This window comes from Sebastes umbrosus, chromosome 12 (genome assembly GCF_015220745.1).
Source record: "Sebastes umbrosus isolate fSebUmb1 chromosome 12, fSebUmb1.pri, whole genome shotgun sequence".
Lineage (NCBI taxonomy): Eukaryota > Metazoa > Chordata > Actinopteri > Perciformes > Sebastidae > Sebastes > Sebastes umbrosus.
In genome coordinates this window covers 11,266,631-11,293,945 of record NC_051280.1, presented here as the reverse complement: position 1 = coordinate 11,293,945, position 27,315 = coordinate 11,266,631, and the positions used below count along the sequence as shown (strand labels likewise).

General features: G+C 39.1%; 1 protein-coding gene across 1 annotated transcript; it reads right to left on the bottom strand.

Annotated features, from left to right (window-relative positions):
- Positions 1–466: 466 nt before the first annotated feature.
- Positions 467–26,710, bottom strand: mfsd14a2 (major facilitator superfamily domain containing 14A2). Its single transcript, XM_037786883.1, has 12 exons — positions 26,461–26,710; positions 21,152–21,247; positions 17,980–18,042; positions 16,230–16,357; positions 14,847–14,961; positions 14,390–14,608; positions 11,722–11,835; positions 10,509–10,580; positions 8,968–9,080; positions 5,988–6,085; positions 4,304–4,461; positions 467–4,221 (listed from the first exon to the last, which is right to left on the bottom strand). The coding sequence occupies exons 1-12, from the start codon at positions 26,542–26,544 to the stop codon at positions 4,009–4,011; spliced, it is 1,473 nt and encodes a 490-aa protein (XP_037642811.1). The 5' UTR covers positions 26,545–26,710; the 3' UTR covers positions 467–4,008.
- Positions 26,711–27,315: the final 605 nt, after the last annotated feature.

Genomic DNA, 27,315 nt, shown 5'->3' with positions numbered 1-27,315 from the left:
TACAGGAATGAGTCCTAAAACCCGGAAATGAATTAGCATTTTAGCACTTCCGGTTCCCTCGTCTCAAAGTCAATGGGTTTTTAGTTAGTTAGATGCATGAAATAAGGTCTTCTGTCATTTACACTTCAAAAATCATAAAAGTTGTCAATTTGTGAAGATTATCTTGCTGAACAAAACGTGTAAGTATCATAAATGTTTGTTCGCCGCAGAGCTTATTTTCTGCAATAATCCAAAACCCATTGGAAAAATCCCATCGGGTTTTTGTCGAGGGAACCGGGGCGATGCTAACTTCCTGGTTGGCCTACAAAAATAAGTAGTCCCTGGAGCACTCTAGAGAAGTTATATTATTCTGGCCCTGAAATGACTTGATATTGGATCAAACCACCCACCTCTAGTAAACAAAGAGTGATGGCCAGACTTTACTGCTGCCTCCATGTGGCTTTAATAAAGAAAGGCTCAGACCACAGAAGGTAAATAAGCTTTAGGTCTGTGCATTAATAACAGTTGAGTACATACAGTGTGTAGGTGAAGAAAAGCATTAGAGGGGCAGCTTTAATAAACAAACAACCGACAGCATTAAACAAAAAGTCAGGTATTATGAAAAGTGAGTAAAAGCTGAATGGAGTAACTGTTTGTAATGGGATCTAATGGGATTTAGCAGCCATTCAATTCATGATCCCCGTTTTAAACACAACACTAAAGGAATTATTAGTTGATTACTTGCCGAGGCACACCCTGATGAAACTAAATGTATGGTAAACACCCACAAACTCAAACATTTCATTGTACAATAAACCTTTAATAAATAGTTTGTCATTAGTTTCCCATATTTACATAATAACCACCATTTACTTATGTTGCCATACTCATTTCTTGGCTAATTTTAGGCACACAGAGAGGGGGTTCAGGCCACAAACCACATCGTACTAAAAACAGGAGTGGCTAGCAGGTAAGTCTTGAGAAATATAGAATAATAATTGCACCATACAACCAAATAGACCATGAGGTGGCCGTCTCCTTGAGCAATAAATATATACATTAGCTGTACGTACGGGTGATTTTTGTACAATTACAGTCGTCTGCTTGGAAGCTGTACGAGTGCACATGGGGCTGGTGCAGAATCTTACCAATTGTAGTAGGATCTGAATTTATGGGTTTACCAATGTGTTGGTTCAATATATGATAATAAAAAAAATGATATTCAGAGATTAAATCAATGGCCTCCTGTCTAGTGACATCCCTTGTGAAATAATAAAAACTATGACAGTCAAAATGTTGAGGGTATAGAGTGATCAACATGTACAGCTTAGCTTGGAACATTCAGTGATTTCTGTTATTATCTACTGATAAATCTGGGAAAAAGATCAGATATTAACTAACTGAAATGCTTGTTATTAAATGAAGATCGAGACTGAAAAACAGACAGCTGGATATTTGATAATTTACCATCTAGCCACAATGTTGAAGATTCCTAAAAATGACTGGATGAAGTCTTTAAACGCTATAAAAAATAGCATTAAAACTTAAACCTTCAGCCAAAGAAATTAAGACAAGAGAAAACAAAACAAAGAAAAAATATTCAAATCACTCAAGCACACATACACACAGTATGAAAAAGCAAACCAAAAAACAAAAACAATTTGGCACAAAATATATATCGTACATTTCTCTTCAGATAGATGTTAAACAGCATGAAACCTAATGTAAGCTACTGATCCATGTCAGCTTGTAATTTGGCTATTTAAATGCACTTGAGGCATTTATAAATTAACTTTTGAAAGTTACGATGATGAAGTTTACCAGTTGCTAATGCAGTACGTGAACAAAGGGAACACAGTGTCACTGACGCGAAGCACCAAAACCAGGCGCAGACCCATATCATCCTGCAGTTCATGTTCAACTGGCGCCATCTACTGGCAAGAAAGGTAACCACAGCACTTTACACCTGCAGACAGATGTGCTGATGTGCACCATCCACAGGGAAGAAACGCAACACATGCTGCAGTTTGGACACTTTCAGGCTCTTGATAGTGTGAATATTTTTAGGTTTTACATTTTATTTCATTTGTTAACTGGATCATATTTATTATTGACTTCTGGGACATTCACAATGCTCTCAATGTCATCGTGTAACCTCCGACCTCCTGGTTACTTTGTAGGTTGATATTTGAAGAGGGAGGGTAGAAGAGAGGACAAAAACTAAATTAAACTAGACTTCTAATCTTAGTTTGTTTTTATGAATGAATAAATTGAATATTGAACCTTGAGTGACAATATTTTTTTACTTTATCGTAGTTAACAGGTGTTTGTGGAAAATGTAAAACCTTAAAAACACTCATCTGCTTTTAAAAAGAAAAATCTGTAGCAGCAACATTTGCTAAAATTGTAGCAACTGTAACCTTCTTTGCCTGTAGGGGGCGACAGACCTTTTTTTGCATCTATTAGTCTGAACTACAGTTGCAACGACCTTTTTTCCCTTTAGGTGACGCAGGTTAACATGTAAATGGTTCGCTTTTGTGGAGAATTCTGAAGCCTGTTAAATGGGAGTTTGAAGCCAGTTCCTTGAGGTGCTTCACATATTAAGTTTATACCATCTGTTCGTTATTGTTTGAGAAACCTGCAGTGCCTGTAAATAGCTGTTTGTATGGAAGCTTAAATTCTGTGAAACCGTTTCATTGTTCATATTGCCACTGTAGAAATCTTCATCCGCCACATTACATCACACTTAACCTTTGAATTATCTACTGCAGCAGCACGAGTGATATTCTGTTTAACCTAATGATATTAATTCAAAGAGTCCGTATTAAACGGTCAGTGCCGACACTGACTTGCTGATAGCAACGCTCTAGCTCCAAATGGTCCTCTTAAAATTAAACCATGGTTCTGTAAGCTTTAACCCTGATGGTGATAAATGTCAGGAAACAACGTAACAGGAAGGGGCATGAAAACAAAGAGAATAAAAAGTGTGTAACGGCTCCGATGGGAGCGATAGCGTAAGATTACAGAGCCTTCTCAGACCTCGGTCTTCATACAGGTTACGTAATTAATATATATATTTTTATATATATATATATATATATTAAGTCACTTCGAGGCAACATTTGTTTCTTGAATAAAAACTTGAAGCACAACTAGCCTTCAGTTTGAACAGAGAAAAATATACAACCCAAACTGTACTACTAATCTAGAGAATGGCAAGTAAACATTGAAAAACAGTTTCCGCTAATAAAGTGGTCTTTCTCGCACACTTCTCTCTGTAAGAAGTGTGATGTTTGAACAAAGTGTGGTCTTACGAAGCTTTTTATATCTGAACTGGTTGACCCATCCTGACCTAGATGAGGCAGCGCCTCTCCCAACACTGGTTTGCAGAGACTCCCCTCGCAGGTGTACAGTCGCCGCTGTGCATTCAGAGGAACAACTGTGTTCCCTTCTCGGTTGCTTTAACAGAGCCGACGACAAGCATCGCAACAGAAGTTAGCTTGTGAAAGAGACAAGTGCTCAACTAGCTGTTTGTTACACTCCCGTTGGACAAACAAACAAAGTTGCCACTTCACTGGCTACAGAAGAATATGAAGAGTCACACAGGGATTTAGTAACAGTAGAGATCTACCCCACTCACACTCTAAACCAAATCATTTCACTTCTGTTTTGCACCAGGAGGAGGAGGGGGGGGGGGCAAGCTGTTGTATGCTCCACTCTGTTACCGCTTTATAGAAACCAAGGATTAGAGTCCAGCTCAGCCAAGTCACACACCTTTCCACTGCAGCCCAAAAAAATACTCAACACTCTCTCTTTATACAGGGTCTTTAGAGAGTCCTCACAATACCCTGCTTTTAAAAAAAAGAAAAGGGCTGCTAAGGAAGGAGTGCCCACTTCTTTTGTGCCGTGGACACAAACACCTCTTCATGGCACTTGAGTCTGATGTGTGCCTGAGGTGAGAGTGTGTCCGTGTGGTAAAATGTGTGTCCATGTGTGCGTTGGAGCGCCGTCTGCCCCCCTTAGCGGTGGTTATACACTGCTGTCCTCCAGCAGCGGCTCCTTGCCCTCGGCCCCGCTGCCCTGAGGGCTGTGGGAGTGACTCTGTGCCCCGTTGCTGTGCTTCTTATAGGCGCCGGGCCTCGTGCCGGGTCCTGTGTGCTCCGGGATGAACAGGGCCACCAGCAGGGACAGCAGCACTGAGCATGCACCAAACAGGAAGGGAGGACCCGGGATGATGGCACTCTGAAGAGAGAGGAACATTTTTCTTTAAGTACAGCTACCATATGTGCAACTTATTATTTGTATAACTGTTTTGTGTAACTACCTCATCAGTGGGGTTGGCCATGTTGGGTTTGGCACCTTTACCGGAGCCGTCCGTGTCAGTCAGCTCCACGTGGAACAGGTAGAAGACAAAACCGTAAAGAGCTGGGCCCAAACCATTACAGAGGCCCCGAATACCAGTAATCATCCCCTGAACAACACCTACAGGCAGACGGATAGAAACACAACACTGTTAGATGCTACATTTCAGTGGCACAATCAGAATGACAATTACGGTTATTTGTAAAGCAAATAAACATGTATGGGATACATCAGCCAGCTGCAAGACATCTTTTTTCGGACACAGGTATATAGCAGAAAATAACATTTGGTTGCTTTCCTCTGGACTGTGAAATCTTGCAGATGCCGTTAGGAGCACCGGAGGACACAGTCACATGATTTATTTTCAGATTACCCATCTCATGAACTACTGTCAGGATAAAGTGCCCGTTTTATTTGTGTACTTGTGTTTACCCCTCCTCTTTCAAGTATATCATTGTGGAATGCTTGAGCACAGATGCCCTTTATGTTAACAAATGAAAAGGACGAGATACTGAACTTCAATACTTTTTATGTACGGACAGAAGTGCGTGTCTTAAATCTAGAATAGAAAACTGTAAAAGAAAAAAACTACCTAAATTTGGCATTGAATGAGGGGTCAAATTCTTAATCTTGGTCACATATACTGTAATTAGATATTCAATAATTTAAATAATGACATAACTTATTTTAGACTGTTTTATTTGGGCATCAAGTTCATATATAGCGGTTTGTGTTGAGAAAATATCAAACACTGATGCATGCTTATTTTATCAAATAGAAAAAGGTGAGAGGTGTTAAAGGGTAACAGGTATTTTTCAACCTGGACCCTATTTTCCCATGTTTTTGTGTCTAACTGACTAACAAGAACAACAACTTCTGAAACTGATTCAGTATTGAGGGAGAGCCCTGTAGACAGCAGCTGCTCACAGACTGCAATATGGTTCCATTCGGGGCAAGCTGGCACCGTCATTTACGTCCACTAAAAGTGCTTGTTTTTTGCCGTGACAGGCTCTGATTGTTATTATAAGTGTGTGACATTATGGACAGAGTCTCGCTGAAGGAGAAGTCTGGTTTTGAAATCTGGCGAGGGGACGTGTTGCTGGAAGACAACGGTGGAAACGTGGAATACATCCATTGTGGAAACTTGAGTGCCAGCCAGGCAGAGTTTGTTGTGTTGAAGTACAGAAAGCATAGCTTAGTGTTATCTAAAAGATTTGTATGTCATGGCTGAATATATAGATGATTTCCACAATGTGGATGAGGTCTTTGAATTCGATGGCCGCCCGTATGTATTTGAGCCAGAGTATACGGATATTCAGATTTCACAACAAAATTTCTCCTTGAGCGGGACTTGGACACAATAACAGTTTTATTACTCTGTAGGGTCCTTTCCATAATGTTGTCAGACACTAAAAATAACAATCTGAGCCTGTCAGTGGTAAAAACAAGCACTTTTAGTGAACGCAACGTTACATTGACGCTGCTCTCTTGCCTTCACAGCTCGTTTAGTGGCTGCCGCTTACAGCGTTCTTCCTCAATACTGGACCAGTTTCACAAATTGTTGTTCCCATTAGTCACTTCAACACAAAAACATGGGAAAAGGTTGAAAAATACGCAAGTTACCCTTTAACGGTTGAGAAGCTTACCTTGTTGGTCAGGTTCTGCATTACGGGACACGATGGCGCTGATGGCGGGGAAAGTGATGCTGGACATGGCTGCGACCGCTCCAGCAGCCCACATCATCCTACAACCAACAACACACATTTGTTAAGGATAGAAAACAAAACTTTATCTAACCTTTCAAAAAACTGATATATACAGTATATACACACACACGTCATTAAAAGGTTGTTACGCCTTATGGCTAAAAAAAACGTACCTGAATAAATTGTGTGTAATTCTGTAACCAAACTGCAGTTATAAGATAAGCAGCGACTGAGCCTCCAGAGACCAAAATGTCAAAGCCAATTTTAGATACAGCTGTACTTCCTATTCAATTGATGAAAAACTAAAGCCACGACAAAGGATTTGTATGTTTTTGTCAAGTGGCTGCTTTAGAGTTCTGGTAATGTTCAGACACTAATGGAAACTGTTTATCTTTTTTTGTGAACATGGAACAACCTGACCTTTATTTAACTTGATTTCCTGGGTATTGACCAAAGCAGAGAGGAGCAACAAGACGACATGTTGCGAATGTTTATTCTCAGAATCAATAGATATTATGGGTCACTCTGCCCTCCCCTCCAGGCCCAAACAACAAGAGAAACTGACGCAGTTGTTATGATCTCACTTCAGGAAAAGTGAAACTGATAGTGTGCTCTGTGTGTATGGGTGGTGGTTGATTAGTAAAAGCCCCTTTTCTTCATATTTACAGGTTTCACGTGAATGAACACACAAAACATTAGTTGTGCTACTGTATTTTGCTTTAAAAAAAAAAATTAAAAAAAATAAATCAGGTTTCAAAAGGCACTGAATCTCAAACTGTAACTTCCAGGACAGTAAAAGCCCTGTACATATGTTAACAAAAATCATTTTACATTAGTCAAACTAAATCTTTTGAGTTACAAAACTACATTGATGCCTTTTAAGAGTCTCAAGTATCAGATTACATTGTCACAGTACTATTGATTGAGGCTATGCTTCCCTCTGGTGGTTTGTCAGGGTATTACAACAACAGCGGACAATAACAGATTCTAATGCACAAAATGACAATAGTGCCCTGACCATGTGTGCAGTGTTCACTGGGGGATTGGGCCTGAAACACATGTGGTTGGGTGTGATTTAGATTTTTATTGATTTTGATTATAGATTCTGGTTGTTATCTGACCGTGCTTCAGGCTCTTTGAATATTATTTGAGGAACACTGAAAGCAAAATAACACATTTTCCAGCAGATTTGACTTCCACAAACCTTTGTCATAAAGGAAGTATTAGGGCTGGCAACGCAAAACCGTTTTAACGCCACTCATTTCTTTAATGTATTAAGGCAATCGATCTTTGGGATGTTTAGTGAGCTGAGTTTTATAACTAGAGATGGTACTGGTATCATATGAAACTAGAAAACTTAAGGAATCCATTGGTACCAACCATGTCATACTAGCTTGTTGCGAAGGAGGTTAAATAACACTCTAAACTTTTGGAGGTTGGCTAAATATTGGCTAGGAAAAACTGGCATGGCCATTTTCAAAAGGGTCCCTTGACCTCTGACCTCAAGATATGTGAATGAAAATGGGTTCTATGGGTACCCACGAGTCTCCCCTTTACAGACATGCCCACTTCATGATAATCACATGCAGTTTGGGGCAAGTCAGCACACGGACACACTGACAGCTGTTGTGAGCAATTTGGGGTTAAGTGTCTTGTGTCTTAAGTGTCTTGTGTCTTAAGTGTCTTGTGAGCAAGACTGTGGATCGAACCACCAACCTTCCGATTGGTGGACGACCTGCTCTACCCTCTGAGCCACAGCCACCACTACCTGCCGCAGTACCTGTGAGGGTTTCTGGACAATATTTGTCATTGTTTTGTGTTGTTAATCTATTTCCAATAATAAATATATACATACATTTGTATAAAGCATTATGAAACAATTGTACACTCCAATGTTGATAAGAGTATTAAATACTTGACAAATCTCCCTTTAAGGTACATTTTGAACAAATAAAAAATGTGCGATTAACCAACACAAATTAAATTGCAATTACTTATGGACAATCATTAAATTCAATATTTTAATCGATTGACAGGCCTAGTAAGTATGTTGCGATTCTTTAGGTTAAATTAAGAATATTAGAAAATGGATATCGGTGACGACAGGGTCGATCTATTAAATTCAATTCTATGTTTACATAATATATATATATACATTATAAAGTGGAATTTTAATTCCCGTTTAAGTTTTGACCAATTTGTTGCTGCATTAATAAGGTTTGAATTGCAAATTCCTGTTAATTTGGAAGATTTTTGACTAAGTTGCTGGTGTACAATTTATTATTTTAATACATTCTGTAAATTTAGTGTTCAATTCATGTATTTATTTCTTACTTTTTTTTTTTGGGAAAGCAATGTTAAAGTCTAGCCTGATGTTGTCTTACACATAAAAGAATGATCTCAGTCATTTCCACACAGTGAGGAACACAGCTTATTAATTAAACAATGGTATCGGATCAGTACTCGTATCGGCCGATACCCAAAGCCCAGGTATTGCTATCGGGAGTAAAAAAGTCGGAACGGCAAATCCATAATTGCCATGCACAAGGTAAATATTTGTTGTTTTACTGGGGTTGAATGAGCCATCATTAACTGATTCAGAGGCATTATGACCAAGACTGCGGTTTTGCGTCATGCTGCAGGAAATGCTTTGTCATTTCAGACAAACTTCCTTCCTTCTTCTCTTGAATAATATTTACTGATAACATTTCTCTGCATCACTGCTATCTTTTGTGAAGCTCGCCCACGCTTTTGAACATGAGCTGCAAATGGAGGCACGGAAAGTTCAAACTTTGCTTGCAGGAATCAAAAATCACATTTTGATTATATAATGATTCTCTGATTCTTAGTGTGTGAGGTCTCTGTCCCTTTGAATGAATATAGTGGAAAGGTGTCTGTGTGTGTGTTAGATGTTACTGACCAGGGCTGAGAGCCGAAGCCGTACCACGCCAGCTGGAGGATCTGGAAGCCGAGGCCGAGCAGGATTGTGTTCTTGTTCCCTATGGAACGCATCAGGATCCCCAACACCACCGTCTGCAGAAACACAGCACACAGGTCATACAAGAAACCTCTAAGGAGGCATTAAGTAATGCAGTTTAATGATTAATCAACGGACAGAAAAATTATCTGCAACAATATTTAAGATAAATGTAATTGTTTCACTAGCTCTACTAGTGTTGCTACTAGAAAGGTATTGCGATATCCTGCCGTTAAAAACGGTATGATATCCCATTTTATTAGTTCCATTACTGTAAGAATGTGTGTTTTAATAAGAGCCGCAGGCTATTTCCTATGAGTTGTGTTGATGTGTGACAGTGTGTGTGCGCTGCTTTATAGGACGGGATTGTGATTCTGCGGGAGCGAGCGGTTATAACAATAACCAGAAGGATGGAAATTAAACAAATGAAATTCAAAAGAAGATTAAAGCAGTTCATGAACCACTCGCCGGCTGCACAGTCCCGCTTTGAGCTGGGGTCTGCATCAGTCGAACTCCCTTAAAAAAAAAACAAGGAAATAACAGCGTAGCTCTTATTACCGGTCAAATGCACCTATAAAATTAGATTCACCATCTTTTCTGAATCTGTCCGAGCATCTCCTGTAATTCGTCAAACACATTATCCACCAAAGAGCATGTGTTAAAGTATTATTTTACCATGTGCCTCAGTAATGTGAAATGGACGGAGAGGAAAAGGAGTCCTGCGAGAGTGAATCTTCTCTCCCTTCACACCACTTCAACACAACACACAGCTGTCTACAGTTACTGGGGTGTGGTTCCTGATTCTAGCAGCTTTTCCTGCATCATCAACACCTCAGAACTTCATCTGAATTTATTATCATTTTGTGATACATTTTAAGTTCCATGTCCTGTCATCTATTATTCCATTACTTTTCCTGATGTTTAAGATTTTTGCTGTGGTATCGTTTCAGCATTGTATCAAGATATTTATCAGGGTATTGTATTGAAGTCATCATTTTGGTATTGTGATAACACTAAGCTCTACCCACTCAAATATTAAGATTTTCTGCTTTTCTTTTTCTTCCGTGATAGTAAACTGAATAACTTTGGGTTGTTTTTTGGACGAAACAAGCTATTTGAAGACCCTATTGTTATTTCTGTCTACTCTGTTTACACATCTATCACATGGTTGTCCGTCCTCAGCTGCTCTTCCTGAAGTTTCTTCCTTTTTTTCCTGTTAAAGCTTTTTTTGAGGAGTTTTTCCTTATCCAATCTGTGGCTCTGAGAACAGATGGTGTGGTGTGGTGTGCTGTACAGATTGTAAAGCACTGTGATGTACACATAAAATTTGACCTGACTTCAAGTTGTCAACTTGGGCTCTGTGAAATTGTGAAACTTTTCACTATTTTCTGCCATGTTATAGACAAAACGATTAAGAATAACAATACTCAAACACGAGGAGAGGAGGTAATTCAACAGCAAAAGAAAAGTGCATTTTTCAGTACCTGGGCTAGTATTGAGAGGATCCCCACAACAGCGATAAAGGCAGCCACTGTCGCTGATGAGAAGCCTATGACCTCAGGGTGAGAGAGAATTCAGATAACACAAGTTAGGACATGACGAGACAAGCACAGACCGAGACAAACAAGACAAGTAGCTCAAACACAAAGCCTTCCATGTTTCACCAAACACAAAGGAAGAAGGGGATTCGTTTTTCTGGCCTTTTGTAAACACATGCTGTTTCCTACTGCATCTTGGAACAACAAAAAGGCGCTCCTCTTTTTCTTCCCCTTGTATTTAGGTCAAATCTGCTGCCCTTTATCTCCTTCAATACAGGTAGCCTCAGGAGTAGGGCAGCTGGTGCGAGGTGTGTATAATTCATGACAATGACTTAGGAGAGATCTATGATAAAGCAACTTCGGCATAAAGGGGTCAGGAAGGCGTGTAGAGCAATAATAGCCCCAACGCTCCAGAACTACTTGTCTGCTGTTTCACGATGGTATGTGTGTCAGACTCGCCCGACTGGTTCATCTGACACTGTTTACACAAACTAAACAATCCTCACTTCAAGTGGTTGGAAAAGGCGATTACATCTTGTCAGTTCACCTCGAAGCTGCCAACTGCCACCCTACATTTGCATAACGACTGAAGCTGTACATTTCTGGCTACTTGTGTTTTTAAAATACATTGGTTTTCCTGCAGTAGCATTTTGCTGAGACACCTAATGAATTTGCTCTACTTATTCACACACTGAAACCGGCTGCTCAGCAAACCTGCTGATCCAATCTTAGAGCGATGTAGGCAAAAGTGTGTGTCAAGGGGGGTTGTACTGACATTATTCCCTGAGCTTTCCAGTCACAATTTCAGCCTTTTTTTCAGCAAAACAAATGGCTAAAGTATGACTCTGCCTCATACAGCATGCACAACAAACCATAACTTCACCTAAGAAAGCAGTGTCTTAGATTTTGAATATCAATATGATAATGTCCAATTAATTTTTACACAAAAATCTGTCTAATACCACAGAGAAAGGGGCTGATGGCGTAGACTGAGTACAGTTGAATCCTTAAACAACAATTCAATGTCACATTTGGATAAGTCGGTGATGTTACATGCAGTAGGAAGTGTACATGATGTGTGTAAACAATGTTTGTTTGGATAACTTGTGTGTATAATCCAGTCATGTTAATGGTCTAAGAAGGAAGAGCAGAGCATTACCTGTCTGAGATAGAGGAAGAAGCTGGAGTACTGGCCGGCTTCGGGGAGGTAGGAGAGAAACACTGTGATACAGATGAGGAGCACCGTGGAGTCCTGGCCCACCTTACGCAGAGACTGGCCAAGAGAACAGCAAGAATACTTGTTTAATAGCTACATAATTTGAAACATGAGCAATATTAGTGGCTTTTTGGACATACTGACTTGACCATCGTCACCTAATGTAATATAAGACACATCTGCTGCCCAATGCCCCGCCATAATCACAATATATAAACTGTCCTGTGAGTATCTTCCAAAGTCATAGTTTTTTTTTGTATAAAATTCCCTGTTTTTTGTTTGTTTCTCTGGACAGTGTTTCCATGATGAGCTGCAGCGGAGGAAGTCACAAAAAAAGGAAAAAAAGACAGTAAACTTGGGAGATACTTGATTGATTTGTCACACTCAGACTGCTGACTATTATCTTTAGATAAACTTTGGAATATACTTTTGCACAGAACAAGGACTGTGGATTTTGACCCGATTGCTTACACACGGGTGATGGTGAGATTTTTTTTGGACTGAACTTTTTTAAACTGGTGTCCAGTTTGTGCGACGAGCAACGAAGGCGAGAGGTTACCTCGGGGGGGCTTTTTTTCAACAAAAAAAAAAACAACTATCCAACTATATTTTAGAATAAAAATCACACAAATATCTGTTCTTATCTTCATCAACTTTAAGGCAGCCTGAATCTACATAAAAAGGTTAAAATTCTTGTTACTTTCATATTAACATAATGTGTCTGCACTGTCTTTTATTTCAAATGCACATTTAAAATACGCAGCAGTGCAAATGTCAAAGTCAGACACCATCCTCTTGCTGGGGACTGAGGCAGCATTTTGCCCACCGGCAACTTTGGTAAACTATTTTCATCTGTGTTCATCTCATCGGAGCCCCCAGGGTGGAATAGGCATACATTAGACTGCCACCTGCTCCAAGCAAATTATTATATGAACATTTCCAACACTTCTCTATTCCACTGTACGAACACTGAACAAACACTTCCCGAAAAGGCAACAGATCATAAGAGGCTATAAAACTGAAAAGCATCTCTTATGCTATGAAATTGAATAATAAAAAAGCAAAACTTGTGCATTACGAGGAGTGTTTCAATTAGTTTCACCGTGGCTATATGCCAGTTAAGGGTGTAAAGACAAACTGATACATGTCGGAAAATCTATACAAGAGTCAACGGCTGCTGTATTAGCCATACGTTTACTACGTGTTTATGTGCATATAGAGCAGGGAAGTGAGATCCGATCACAAGTGGTCACTCAAGACGCATGTGAAGATGCATGCTAATGCCAGGTGTTAACAGACGTACTTAGAGCTGTCCACTTATGATCGGATCACCCAAGACACATGTTTATGTTTCCAGTAGATTTAGAATCTGTGTTTGCCCCGGCCAGTGGGCGGTGCTTGGTTTTGGCTCAACTGTTTCCAACATGGCGGCCGGTCACAAACTTTCTCATTTTACAGCTAAACAATACACTACAAGATGTTTCTGAAAACATTTGAGGAAATAGGCATAACAGAAACAGAATACTGATTCATATTTAATCAGCGCTGCCTAGTTTGACAGTTTGATCGGAGTTTGCGAGTTTCGTGAGCAGTGATTGACAGCTGCTTTAGAGACTGCTCGGCTCTGATTGGTTGTTTTTGTTCGGGCGTTGTGGAATCTTGCAAATGCCACACAGGAGGACACAGAGGAACATGATTTTTTTCACAGATTATGTGTCTGATGCACTACTGGCAGGATACAGTAACAGTTTTATAAACTTTTTAACATATTTGCTCAAAGTTCTTGACAGCAGCTTTAAAGAGAAACTTAACACCGCCTCCTGAGTATGTTGTCTTTGCTGGCCTCCAGTTGTTGTGCAGTGAAGTACAGGTGGACTCCAGGGACCCTGTGACATCACTGTTGGGTGTGGTTACAGGTTCAACAGGCTTGAAACTTTAAGCCAGGGAGGACAGCAAAACACTGCTATTGAGCCTGGTGTTTAATTGCTCTTTAATGATTTTTACAATTTCAAATAAATCCAGTTTTCTTTGCCAATATGCAAATTTAGGCAACAAGGAGGACTAAAATCTGATCAGATCTGCACACACAGACTGCCACCATAACAGACATAAAAAAAAGGTAACCTACAGTAGTTTTTCCTTATAAAGAACCAAGTCATCACTAAAGCTATAGCATTATTCTCTTATTAAAATTAATTCATTGCAAATAAGGGAATCTGATCATGCATCATTGCCTTGCTATGCAGGAATTCATGATTTAATGAAAGAATTGTGTTCATTTTTGTCTGAGATTGAAAGTATTTGTCTGTGGACAACGTGCCCTTGCACATCTTTTGCAGCACTATCAAGTGTGTTCTCACCATGATGCTCTCTGCTATAATGGAAAACATTAATTATACAGATCCATTTTACTGTGAAGTAAAAGCTTCCACTCAATAGCTTAACCTTAAATCATTATCTAGCCCAACATGTTTTTATTCCAATAAAACACTTATCGATGATGAAACACACTGCAATCAACTGCTGTGTTGTTAGAGACCTGTGCATAATACTGGGTCATAACTGACATGAACTGAAAATGATCAACTAAGAGTGTCATGTTGTTACTCACAGCGAAGGGGTCTGCCTGTTCCCAGGAGATGGGTGCTCCCCATGATGCTGGCCTCATCTTCTCTGGCAGCGACTCCGGTACGGCCACCAGGATGAAGCAGATGTCGAGCAGGGCGATGGCGGTAGCCAGGATCACCACTAAGGTGTCGCCGTAGGCCACAGACAGGTAAGCTCCGATGGCCGGGCTGGTAACCAGGCTGGCCGCAAAGGTAGCTGATACCTTGACGGAGAGAGAAGCAGAGCTGAGGGTGAGCAAAACAGGAAGTGACTCATCTTTTCTTCCATGCAGTTATTTTTTTTTAACTGGTATGACTCTATGGTTAAGAACTTGTTCAGTATTGAAAAGTGATAATCAAATAAAGGCATGAATCTTAACTGATAATTGCCTCATAATCATCTGGAGGTGTTAAAAGACACATATTTTAACAGGACTCTGTCTTGGTCAACAATCTCCTTACCAAACCATATGCTGTGCTCCTCTCATGCTCCTGCGTGATATCCGCCACATAGGCAAAGATCACAGAGAAGGTGACGGCAAAGACGCCGGACATGGAGATGACTGCAAAGTACCACCTGGAAGAAGAAAAGAGTTTGGCTCATCATCACGGACAAATTAAAATGGCTACAACTAGGGACGTCAAAGGTTGACCGATTAATGAAGAACAATTTTGACCGGTCGGCCGGCAGGTTAATTTACAGTCTATGGGCTCAATCTTACACCCGGCGCGCAGCGCAACTGTCATTGTTAGTTTCAGACCAACACAGCTGTCATTTTTAAGCCCAGGGTCCACGTTGTGTAAGTAGCAAATGGCGCAGTACTTTCATTTGCTTATGCAGTCAAATGGAGTTGTTGATGGGGAAGAGGATTTGGAGAAGGTGGAGGAAGAGGGACCACCGGCCAATCACCACATACATTTGCTCGCACACTTTCACTTGGCGCACAAGCAGATTCATTTCCTCAGCAGAAAACAGCTCGCTTCTCCAATTTGCCAAATCCGCCTTTTAAATAACAATGCGCCAATGTGCAGGTGCACCTGGCTTTTAAAAGGGAATGGGAGATGACACATTGGTTTAATTCCTGTTACACCCAAAACACACCTACAGTATGATTAATTAAGAGACTAAATATAACCCCTTTGCGTCTTACTTTGCGCCCAGATAATGTGCTGCTTAACTAGCAAAATTGGAGTTGGACACGCCCTAAATGCACTTTAGACCATACACTATATATCATTCAAATAGGGCCCTATATGTTAACCAATTTAGCTGTTCAGACAGGACCCACCGTGGCGAGCGCCACGATAAAACTATTTAGACCAAAATATCAGCTGAGAACGATCGGTGGCCGATCATTCGGAGCACCTGTGACCTGATCAAAATGTGGTAATAAACTTCAGCAAAGCCAACATAAAATAAAATAAAAGGCAATACATTTACAGTACAAAACATTCAAATTTGATGGATATGGCGCTTTTCGGTGCCAAAGCTGGAATGCTGGAGCAAAAATACTTGTATTTCACGTCATTATGCATTTTTTTTTCACTCTTAAAAATTAACTGGTTGGTTACTGTTTAATGGGTGTTGGGCTATTGAAAGTGAAATGAACCAAAACTGACATCCCTAACTAAAATTCTGCCATTTTACATTGTATGTAAATTCTACCGTTGTGAAGTTTATAACGTTGTTAATTGGTCGTTTTGGGGCTGTAGTTCATTCTGTTGTTGTATTAGATTGCATTATATTGTTTGTATGGTGTTTCAGCCAGCACAGGATAAGACTTCACCTTCTCCCTAAAAACACGACTGAATAACTGCACAGAGCTGTCGGTGTTTTGCACTCACCATGGGCTGATCTTCATCAGTGGAATGGGTGCACACGTGAAGAAGACCGTTAGCAGCAAGAAGGATTTGCGTCCCCATACGTCTGACAGAGCTCCAATCAGCGGTGCACTCAGAAATGATAGTAGGCCCTGGAGAGGATAAAGAGAGAAAGGGAGGTGGATAGATGTATCAGAAAAGTGCTGTAAATGGATAACTTGAGTGAAGTTACCACTCACAGATTCACAGGGACTGTGATTCGAGTACATGCACACACCCTGGCAACACAGATAGTTTTGAAGCCAGCAGGTTTGGTAGAGGGCCGTGTACAATATATGACTATAATCTATGTATGATACTGGCCTTATGGCTAACTCTCAAGTGGAAAAATAACACCAGCCACACATCTAAAACTCATCAATTTTAGCCGTCATAGTCCATCTATCGTTTTGGCCATTTAAAGTCTTACATAGACTTTAAAATCTGGTATCACCCGGCTATTGTAGCTGACAGACTTGAAAGAAAAGTAGTACAATAACAAAGCACTTAAGGCCTGCTGGTGAGAGGTCTGGTTTGAAGATAAGTCAGTTGGTGATGATTGACATCTCTATGTATCCAGATTGTATCTAGATATGATTTAACTTGATTACATTTACATCTGGTATTAATGTGTGTCCAATGTCCACATTGAGATCCGGTGGTTCTGTCTGAAAGGGCTGAGAGGAAGATTCATACGCTCGGGCCTGCAGCCGTGCACATAGTTGTTGCATGTAGATTGAAATGCATTTGCGTTAACATTTTGTGTTCAATGTGGTCACAATGTGTTCCTGACCACCTCCGGAGGTGGTTTGGCCGATAGGATAACAATCTGTCCTCAATGCGTTTTAGGTGCATTTAAGCACTATCTGATGGAAATCCGATCACCCAAAATGCATGTGTTAAGGGAGTCAGAAACAATCAATCCATTATGTTGACATATAGACAACAAATTGTCATAATAAGTGGGTTATGGTGATCACTAATAGATTAGACCACTCGATTTAGCTTGTTTGCAGAGTTGTATTTCTTGCTCAGCGAATAACGATGTTTTTTCTCAACATCACAACAAGAAAATCTAAAATAATTACAAACATCTCCAACTATCTTTACACATACTTTCCTTTTCCCTGGATAAGGACCATCAAGGTCAGCATGCTTCTATGTGCTATTCTGTGGCCAGCTGGAGAACCTGCGAGGGTTACTGGACAGCTTGCAGGTGTTAACATGTAACTGCATTGGTGTCAAGCAGGGCGTCGCTGAACAAGAGCACACACGCTCAGCAAATCTTCCAAGGGCAAATAAAAGCAAGACAAACTTGCTGAGGAAGAAAAATGTTCCTTAACGGCAGCTGTGGTACCAAAAACACAAATAACACATGGCTGCTGGCATGCCGTACTGTCTGGTTTTATATGGCCAGAAAAAAATATTTAATATTTGAATTAATCCACAAAACCATCACAAATTGCAGACGTATAAAGGTGTCAAAAATATTATTTTTTAGTATGTTATTGCCTATTTATTCCTTGTGAACAATGACCAATCAACTCCACAGTGCACACAAATGTTTGCCCTTCCATTCATTTTAAGTCATTACATTTTAAGCAACACAAAAGATATTGCTTGCTATTGAGTTACTGTCAATAAAACAACTAGAGGTAACTTGCTAGCATTGCGTCACTGCTATATTGCCGTCATGAGAGACAGAATATTCTGTTTGTGTGTACTGATGTCTTACCTTGACACCGTGGATCAGCCCATTCATCAGGAATGTGTGTTGGGGGAATGTCTGGTGTAATACCTGGAGAACAAACACAGATAACACCACGTTACCCTCAGAGTCTGCATCACATTTCAAACAATGACCTACACTGGTTTATTTACTTTTCAGAGTTAAACTATAACTAGGGAGCAAAACAAGTGTGACGCCACGGGACAAAAATCAACCAAATGTACAAGATGATGGAGGGTTGAAATGAAAAATAAAGTATTAATTCAATCATTGAGGCCTATGGCAGAAAACTAGATGTTTCAAATTTCCACTGTAATGAAAAAAAAACAAAAAAAAAAACAATCAAATATTGCAAACATAAATATCTTATTTTTTATGCATTTTCTGAGCCCTTCCACAGGGATACGACCCACGTGTTGAGAATCATTAAACATTTCACATAATCAACAGGAAACACAAACAAAAGCACAACGATTCAAAACAATGTAAAACATGGACTCGCTGAAAAACAAAAACTGTAAACAGCAGATAAAACAAAGTGTTATTCATAAAATTGAAGCGTGAACCAGGATAAAAACACTAAAAGTTAAAATAAATTATTTTCATAGTGGTCCTTGGTGCCCAAGACCATCAACATCAACAATAACACAGACTGCTGTTCCCCTGCTACATTACTAACTGCAAATTGTGACATGCAGATTATGGCAGGTAAAGTATTACTCACTATACAAATTATACATATTTACTAAAATACATTCACCAATCTCTCCTCTTTCCATTTCATTAATAAAAAGGTTTTAAAAACTAAAATAGATTTCAAAGAGGTCACTTTATCTGTCAATCTTTCCAAATTTAGCTCCCACAGATTGATCTTATGTCTATGCCGAGTATTATACCTATGCTGAATATAATTTTTTTGGCTTAGACGCTTCGGGGCAGTGCCGCTTCTGCACTACTGTACACACACACACCTCTACAGATAAACAGCGATATTCGTTTGAGAATAACTAATAATAATTAATGTTGAATATGAATAATGTTGTGGGATTATTCCTTATTTTCTTATTATCACATACTTGTATATAAAAAAAACAAAAAACAAAGCATTCGAATACTGATTTGGAGGTCGATTACCATGGCAACGGCCGAGGCTTCGAAGCATCGAAGCATTCGGATCAGCCCTATTTTCTACTAAGTGTTGTCATGCTTTCGGGTGACATTCAGTCATCCAGTCTAGCGATAACCATGGATGAGTACTTTTACCTGTTACAAACTGTGTTTGTTTGTTTCCCTCTGCTCTCTTGAGGTTGAACATGAATTATTTTAGTAAATATGATTGTGAAACTGTCCAAGTTTAGCCACAGAGACTAAAGAGCAAATTAAACTGGCCATTAACTGAGTAGCTGAGTAATATCAGGGAGTAAAATATTTTCACCGTTGTCACATTTCTCATGGTATAACATCATGATACAACATTTACAGTACATTACAGTGACATCGGTTTGTTGGTTTTTAGATGACAAACTTTTTGCTGAAAAACTGCTCTGTTATCAAACTTTCGTTAAAAGTACTGAGAGTGCAAACCCCATCAAGGCTGCACAATCCTCCACATTTTATCTTAATTGTAGAAAAAAGTTTTTCTTAACTTGGAATTTGTGCGGTTGGATACTGATTTAGACTAAAAAAAAAATTGGAAAGTTTACTCTGTGTATTGCTGTCTTTAAAAACTAGGGACGCACCGATCCAACTTTTTCAGTCCTGATAACGATAGCGATAACTGGGCTTTGGGTAGACACTGTGTTCCTACAATACTTTATATCTGTGAGAATGCAGAGGGGAGAGGGCTGTTCAGATAGTTAAAAACCATGGCATGTTCAAAGTCCATAACGTCAGTGTGCAGCAAGTATGAAGCACAAGAGTCAATGACACTGGTGAGGGAACATGAAGCCTTGGTTTAATTTAGGACATGTGGAGCTTGACTGAGACTGAATAACTGGATCTGGTTATTGTTTAGGAGTACAGAGGGAAAGCTCGTGGCATGGCTAAGAATCCCCTCTCTTCCTCTGGGAGTCAGTTACCCAACACACAGAGACTGTGAATGCTCAGTGACGACTGTTGCTGCTGGATACTAATGAAGCAGTGTGCTCATTGGGAGCAGTGAAGCAGTCCCTCTCATCTTCAGGCGCCCTCTGATTAGTCCAAAATGCAAATCCTGCCTCCGCCCAGGGATCTTGAGGGCAACAAACCCCCAGTAATTAATGCTTTACAGACCCCCAGTAATTAATGCTTAACAGTTACACATACAACCACCTCTTCAAACAAGAGACTGATGAAAAGCATGCATTGCATAAGCCTGTCTGGTTCACATCATGTGGCGCACAGATGTTTGCTCATCATTTGTTTGACATACCAGTTTCTACAAAAAAGTAATTTACGTAGGTAGAGAAAAACGTTTAAAAAAATGGACAAGATTTCAGTAAATATCGTGCTTGGCTGAAAAATGGAAAGCTATTGTCAGAAAAAGGAAAAACTATTAATACACAATCCCTGCTGGTATGGAATAAAGCATGTCGTCACTATGAGTCATCTTAGCACTTTGCTTATAAGTTAGATCTGTTTTTGAAAAAAACGATCATCTGAGTTTTTTTAAATACTAGCCGATGATCTTCTGTTGCCAACATGTCCAAAAACGCAACATGTTCAAAAACACAGGTTACATTTTGGAAAGACAATCCTCTAAATAATAGCGTTTGAGTTGCCTGTAGCACTCTGCAGTGCACTGAGGGTGAATGTGTGGCGAGGTTTGCCTGGCCGGCATCTGTGCTGTGGTCTGACAACACAAACCAGTGACCCCCTGATAAGCCTTTTCAACAAAGAACTGGTGCTCAGACAATACAACAGTTTGATGCCCTTTTCATATTTCTCAGTCCATTAGTGCTTGGCAAAACATCTGCCAACACATACGCACAAAAAAACAAAACTGCGTCACACGGGGCCTCGCTCATTTGATTAGGAATTCAATCATTCACAGACACTGATGGGCCTTGTGTGGTTCCAGTCAATGGGAAATGCCACTCTTTTGCGGGGTTTCGCGTAGGCGTATGAATATATTACTAACTGTTATGTCAGTTTACATAACATTGTGTCTACGTGAGAGTGCGTGTTTGTCCGAGCTTACCGTGAGCATCGGGGTGGTGAGAAGACCCCATGCAAAAAACTCCAGGAAGATGACCACCACAGCATGGTAAACACTGGGCTCACCGATTCCCTGCGGCTGGATGGAGACAGAGAGAGACACATAGACAAACAGCAAGGTGATTAGCTGAGAAGCAACAAACATTTTTACAAGCATCAAAGTGTCTGTAAATGGTAACACATTAACAGATTGAACCTTAAACTGAAAAACTTAAACTTCAAAGCAGCATTCGCCTAATGATAAAGACTCTGCATCACCTGATCCTGTGGGACAGCCCACAGTTGAGTAAGAGTGAGAAAGAAAATGTGAAATATTCTTTCACTCTCGATTTTTAGAAGAAGTATGTACCCTTGGGGAAGTTTTAACTTAGCCAATACCGGGCTGAATGTTGAATTACCACCAATCATACTAGAATTGCTCTGTGACTTGTTTGTCTTTCTCCTTCAATTGAAATTCAAATTTATATAACCTTCATCTGCTCACAGGACACAATCACTCAGTAGATTTGCATGCACACAAATAATGCGATCACTGTACATAGACCTATTAAGGGAACTTTCTGAATAAGGTATTCATATGATTCACAATAACTCCATAACATTGCACAAAAAAAACTGGAGTTTTTTTGCATGAAATACAAATGTGTTTTATTCTGGTATATTTCTGATGTGTTCTTCATACTATGCCAGTTTTCCTAAAATTAGTTTAAAAAAATAAATAAAAAATTGCAATATATTGCCTTGCTCACAGTAGCACAACACATTGAAATCGCATCATGATACGTATCGTATCACCAGATCCTTGCCAATACACAGCCTTACCGGATAGTCAGAAAAAATGTTCTGCATCCTGCAGACGATTAGGAAATAAGAACATATTGAAAATGGTGTTTTTTTGTAAACTGATGAGTTTACAGAGAACAGAGAATTAAGCTGTATATCTGCTGCCAAAATAAAAAAAAATTGTCATTGACACAAGTCATTTTGCAATTTTTTTCTCTATTCTACAACATGAGCTTTGTGGTGCCTGCACACACACACTATCAAGTATCAAAATCGAAACAAAAAGTGATACATGCCAAGAAGGGCTGCGCGATTTAAAAAAATATATCTTATTACAATTATTTTCACTGATAATGCAATTGCGATATGATTTGCGGTATTAGAGGGAATGATAATTTTTACATTATTATTCTCATTTTCAATGAAAAACATTAAAAATAATTATGGTGTGATTTTTGCGGGGATCTGTACCAAACAAAGATGTTGCTGTGTAGGCCAGAACATCTCTGCAGCACCACAATATTTGATTTAAATTGGTATTTTGACACATTTTGCCTTAAACAAATATTGCGCCGTTTTGAAAATTGCAGCAGGCCATATTGCGATTTCGATAAAATTTTGATTCATTTTGCAGCCCGAATGCCAAGAGTAATTTAAATGCAGGCGATCACTGTACCTCAATTAATCCAGTCATACTTACTCTAATTATTACATTAATGTGAGTGACACAAGGTTAAGCTGTGCGTATGACATCTGCAATATTAGCTATATTGCCGTACTCTGATTACAACTTAATTTTGTCGAGTACACGTTAATGTACAGGCTGAAGTAAGAGAAGGGCATTTAATTTCAAATTCATACATGGTGAAGTGTCAACTGTGATTGTGTAGCCCTTTTACTGGCACAATATTTCATAAAAAGATTTAAAAGTCATTTCTGACAATTCTTCAACATCGAAGTGAAGCATTTCTTCATTTAAATTTCACAACTATGAACCAAAGTGTTGATACCCACAGGTAAAATAACCAAATATTCTGTACTATAGTTTACTGGGTCACTCTAAATACATACCTTTATCCATAATGAGTAACACATAAATAGACATCCTGTTAACTTTTGTAAAAACCCGCTCCCTAGAGAAGCAGTCACTTTAGTGTGCCACGGTAAAATCTATACATAAGTCATAAATTATATTAATCATATATATGTCTGTACGGTGAAGAGAAAGTGTGATGAGTGAGCGTGGATGCTGAGCAGGATCTTTGGCAGGAAACACAGCGCGGTGTGATAATTGTGGAGACTGTAAAGTAGGCCAGGGCCAACTTAACAAAGACACTAGCTGCCAGTTTACTCGCTCATGTGGTTTGTCACTTCCCTACGTGGAAAGGGTGAATGCATCACAGAAAACCAATCTACAGGTATGAGTATGACTGATCAGGGTGCAGGCGACAAATAAGAGGAAACTCCCACCATTTTTGTTCAATGACAAGTCTATGATCACACCACCTGCTTAACTGAAATAAATGAGGAACAATCTGCAACCGTCTCATTATATGGATGATGCAACTTCCTCTTTTCTGAAATGACGACCAGCTACATCTTTAGAGATCACATTTTGCTATTGACCAGTGAGCGTCTAAGCTTATTATGACTGTAATCAATGGGTGCATGTTGAAAGTGAAATCTTAATGGCTGAGTGGTCAGACCTAGCTGCAATAATACTGTTATGGATGCACCAATGCAACTCTGACTCAAATAGCTGGATCGGGTATTGGTTGACAATGGGTCCGATCTATTCAATTCTATGTTTATATACTATGTACTTTATATACTGGAGTTTTGACCAATTTTTTGCTGCATTGAAAATGTTTATACCTGAATTGTAATTCCTGTTAATTTTGAATTACTTTTTTTTTAATCATGTTGCTGGTGTACGATTTATTATTTTAATAATAAATAAAAATTCTGTTAATTTTTAAGACTTTTTACCATGTTGCTGGTGTACTATTTATTACTTTAATAATAAATAAGAATCAAATTTGTATAAATAGAATATATTTTTTTAATTATTTGTTACATTTTGTTTTACAAAGTTAAGAAATCAATGTTTAAGTCAAGCCTGATGTTTCCTTTCATAAAAATGAATGATCCCAGTCACTTCCACACAGTGAGGCATACAGCTTATCAATTAAACACTGGTATCGGATCAATACTCGGTATCTGTATTGGGACTTAAAAAGTAGGATCGGTGCATATCTAAATACAGTGAGACAATAATAATGATCTGAACTCAGCTCTTCATTGGAATAGAGACACATTATGACAGGTGTTTAAAAAAGGTACAGACACAAGGTGTTAGGTATCAGGATGACAGGACCATTGCTGAGGGAAAACAACAGTTTTTTGTACTCTTCATTAGGATTACATATTTGTGTGTCTTCATATGGATACCCAGCATGTTTGGCATAGCTGTCCAACTGATTACATAAGCAGCACTGATGCCTCACTGTATTTTAACAATCCCACCATACTCACTCTTTGCCAACAGCCTAATTTTGGGATAATCATCTCTTCCACCTTCTAAAAAATGACCCAAATAAATACAATCCCTGACATGATAGTTAGTTGTCTATTGAGAAAGTTAGATGCTTCCAGGTAAGGGCATCTTATCACATTATAGGATGGGGTCTGTCGTACCTGGATTACAGGTGTCAATGACCCAGAGAAGTATAAATGTGTCAGAAACAACAAGCTGATATTTAACCAATCATTAGCACCACATTCTGAACAGCCACCATAGCATTATAAGCTTTGTTATGTTACACAGTTGTTGTAGCAATGGCAGTCTGTAATGTTGCTCCCCTGGGATGTTGACTCAACGTTACTGTTATAAGGGATTCAAAATATCTCAATTAGGTCAGCTGTCTTTCAATTTACACACATTAGGCTATGCCTTAAGGTCATAAAATTAACTGAAAATATGTTAACCTGAAATTATTTCCATGTAAAAGAGCATGGCAGTGCATTCTGAGGCACAATATCCATAATTTTAGAGAATAAAAATGAAAATTGGAGGCCATACAACACATTTCAGAATGGAAAAGAGGGGTGCTCACTGAGTTTTTGTTATGTTCTGGTTTAACAAAGCGTGGACTCAAAAGCAGACACACAACGATGCTTCCAGGTAATAAGGGCATCTTATCACATTATAGTATGGGTTACCTGGACTACAGGTGTCAATGACTCAGAGAAGTATAAATGTGTCAGGAAAAACAAGCTGATATTTAACCAATCATTCATGAACAGCCACCATTGGCATTATAAGCTTTGTTATGTTACACAGTTGTTGCATCAATGGCAGCCTGTAATGTTGCTCCCCTGGGATGTTGACTTAACATTAACCGTCGTGTTTGCTTGTTTGTCAGCCAACGTTACCAAACCCTGTGTTTAAAAGTCCTGCCCATTTACAAATCACATTATCGACTAACTTACCTTACTTTGTCTCTTAATCAATTAGCTAGATAGTAACATTAGTTGATTAAAACCTTTTTATTTAATCATCCTTTGTTTGTTGCAACAGGATAAATATCCTATGCAGAGGGTAGTTTAGTTTATTTATTGACTACACTGAGGGCGTTTTATGTTTTAATAATGTATTTATTTATTTATTGTGTTGAGTTGAATGTGCTACTTATTTTGTACTGTAATTACCTTGTGCCTTTTCTACCTTTTTTTTATTTTGTTAAAGTTGACTTTGGTGTAAACTGCTCAGAATGTACTTATATTAGGTGTAAATGGTAAATAAAACTCTTGAATCTTGAAATATAACCCCAATTAAACACACATATGCTAGTGAGCTAATGCTAACCTGTTTGTGCCTCCTAGTGATGCGTTGACTTTCTCACGTAATTTACATAACATCTGAACAAACGTGAGATTAACCTTTCAACATTAAGCGCTGGTTTAAAGTTATATATGAAGTTATATTCAGGGGTATTACTGTGTGGAAGATAAACACGGCTAAGTTAACATTAGCAACAGCTAGCTAGTTACCTGAGCTGACGTGTAAACGACTAGCTAACGTAGGCCGCTAACGTTAGCAGCTAAATAAGAACTATAAAAGGAGGATAGGACACGGGTCTTGTTTACGAGGCACTACGCATGCGCAGTGTAACTCAAGCTGCGTTACGATTGGCGCAATTTACACCATATTCTACTGCGCATGTGCAATACCCCCAGGAGGAATGACGTGTTGATGACACATGTCCCAGCCTCCTTTCCATAGGCCGTGGCCGTAGCTCGCTGTCTTAGCTAGGCGGACCCAGCTAACGGTTAACATTATATCCACTGTGAGACAAACTAATAAAAGACAGAAAGACATAAACAAAATGCTGCTACTTACTGCAGCGTTTACATAAAATAAACTACTAACTAACTCTAGTGTCTGAAGAGCAGTTTAGCTCCGTGTGAAGCCGACTGAACGAGAAGATAAATAAATATTTAACTCACACTTCCTCCATCTTTTATTATAATTTTCTTAGCCAGAAGAATGCTGCGGTTCAGCCGCTTTTTCTTCTTTTTCTCCCCCGTCATTGTTAACTTATGTCCATCCTTGGTGTCAGAGGGTCATCGTCGCACCTATCAAGACTGAGATAATCTACTGTATTTCGGCTGTAAAGCTCATAACAGCTCGGTGGTGACGCTCCAGGCAGCTAGCAGTGAAGCTAACTAGATGATGATCTCTCATCCACACCTCACTTCAACCCGTCTTCCTGAACCAAATGTTTGTCCCGCCCCCTTCCAGTGCCATACCGCTCACTGATTGGCTGCCTGGTGAAAGAGCAGGCGTCTGATTGGTTTAGAGAAATGTTGGTGCTATTGATCCTCAAATGGTGATTTGTGAGCATCACACCGCGGGTTCAGTGTACAAAAGAGGAAATCCCTTATATGGTCACTGGCTGTGTTTATGAAGAAAGTGTACAAGATGTTCAGCTACTTCCACCAACCCAATACAGATTCAGACATAATAATAAAACACTGATAATAGGGCAAATGGCTCTTTATAAGTCATTCCATCTTTATTTTCTTACACTAATTTGTTGATTTGTCTTTAAGTCAAATTTTTTTTTGACAACAATAAAAGATAAAAAATGATAAATTACCTTTTTTTCTTGTACCTGCTACTTTGGGAGTGCCCACTATATGATATGTAAATGGGACGTTTTTGTATGTGTGCTGCTTTTTATGTTATTATTATTTATTTTATTTTATGTAGCTTTTATTGTGTTTTTATGTGAATGTGTTTTAATGTGATCTGTGTGGATGTGATATGTTGTTTTAATGTACTCTTTTAATAACAGTTTT

Coding starts and splice junctions, on each gene's coding strand:
- mfsd14a2 (XM_037786883.1), bottom strand. CDS start 26,544: ATGACGGGGGAGAAAAAGAAGAAAAAGCGGCTGAACCGCAGCATTCTT. Junction 14,609..14,846: donor GGAGCACAGCATATGGTTTG/GTAAGGAGATTG, acceptor CTCTCCGTCAAG/GTATCAGCTACCTTTGCGGC. Junction 4,222..4,303: donor TGGCCAACCCCACTGATGAG/GTAGTTACACAA, acceptor CTCTCTCTTCAG/AGTGCCATCATCCCGGGTCC.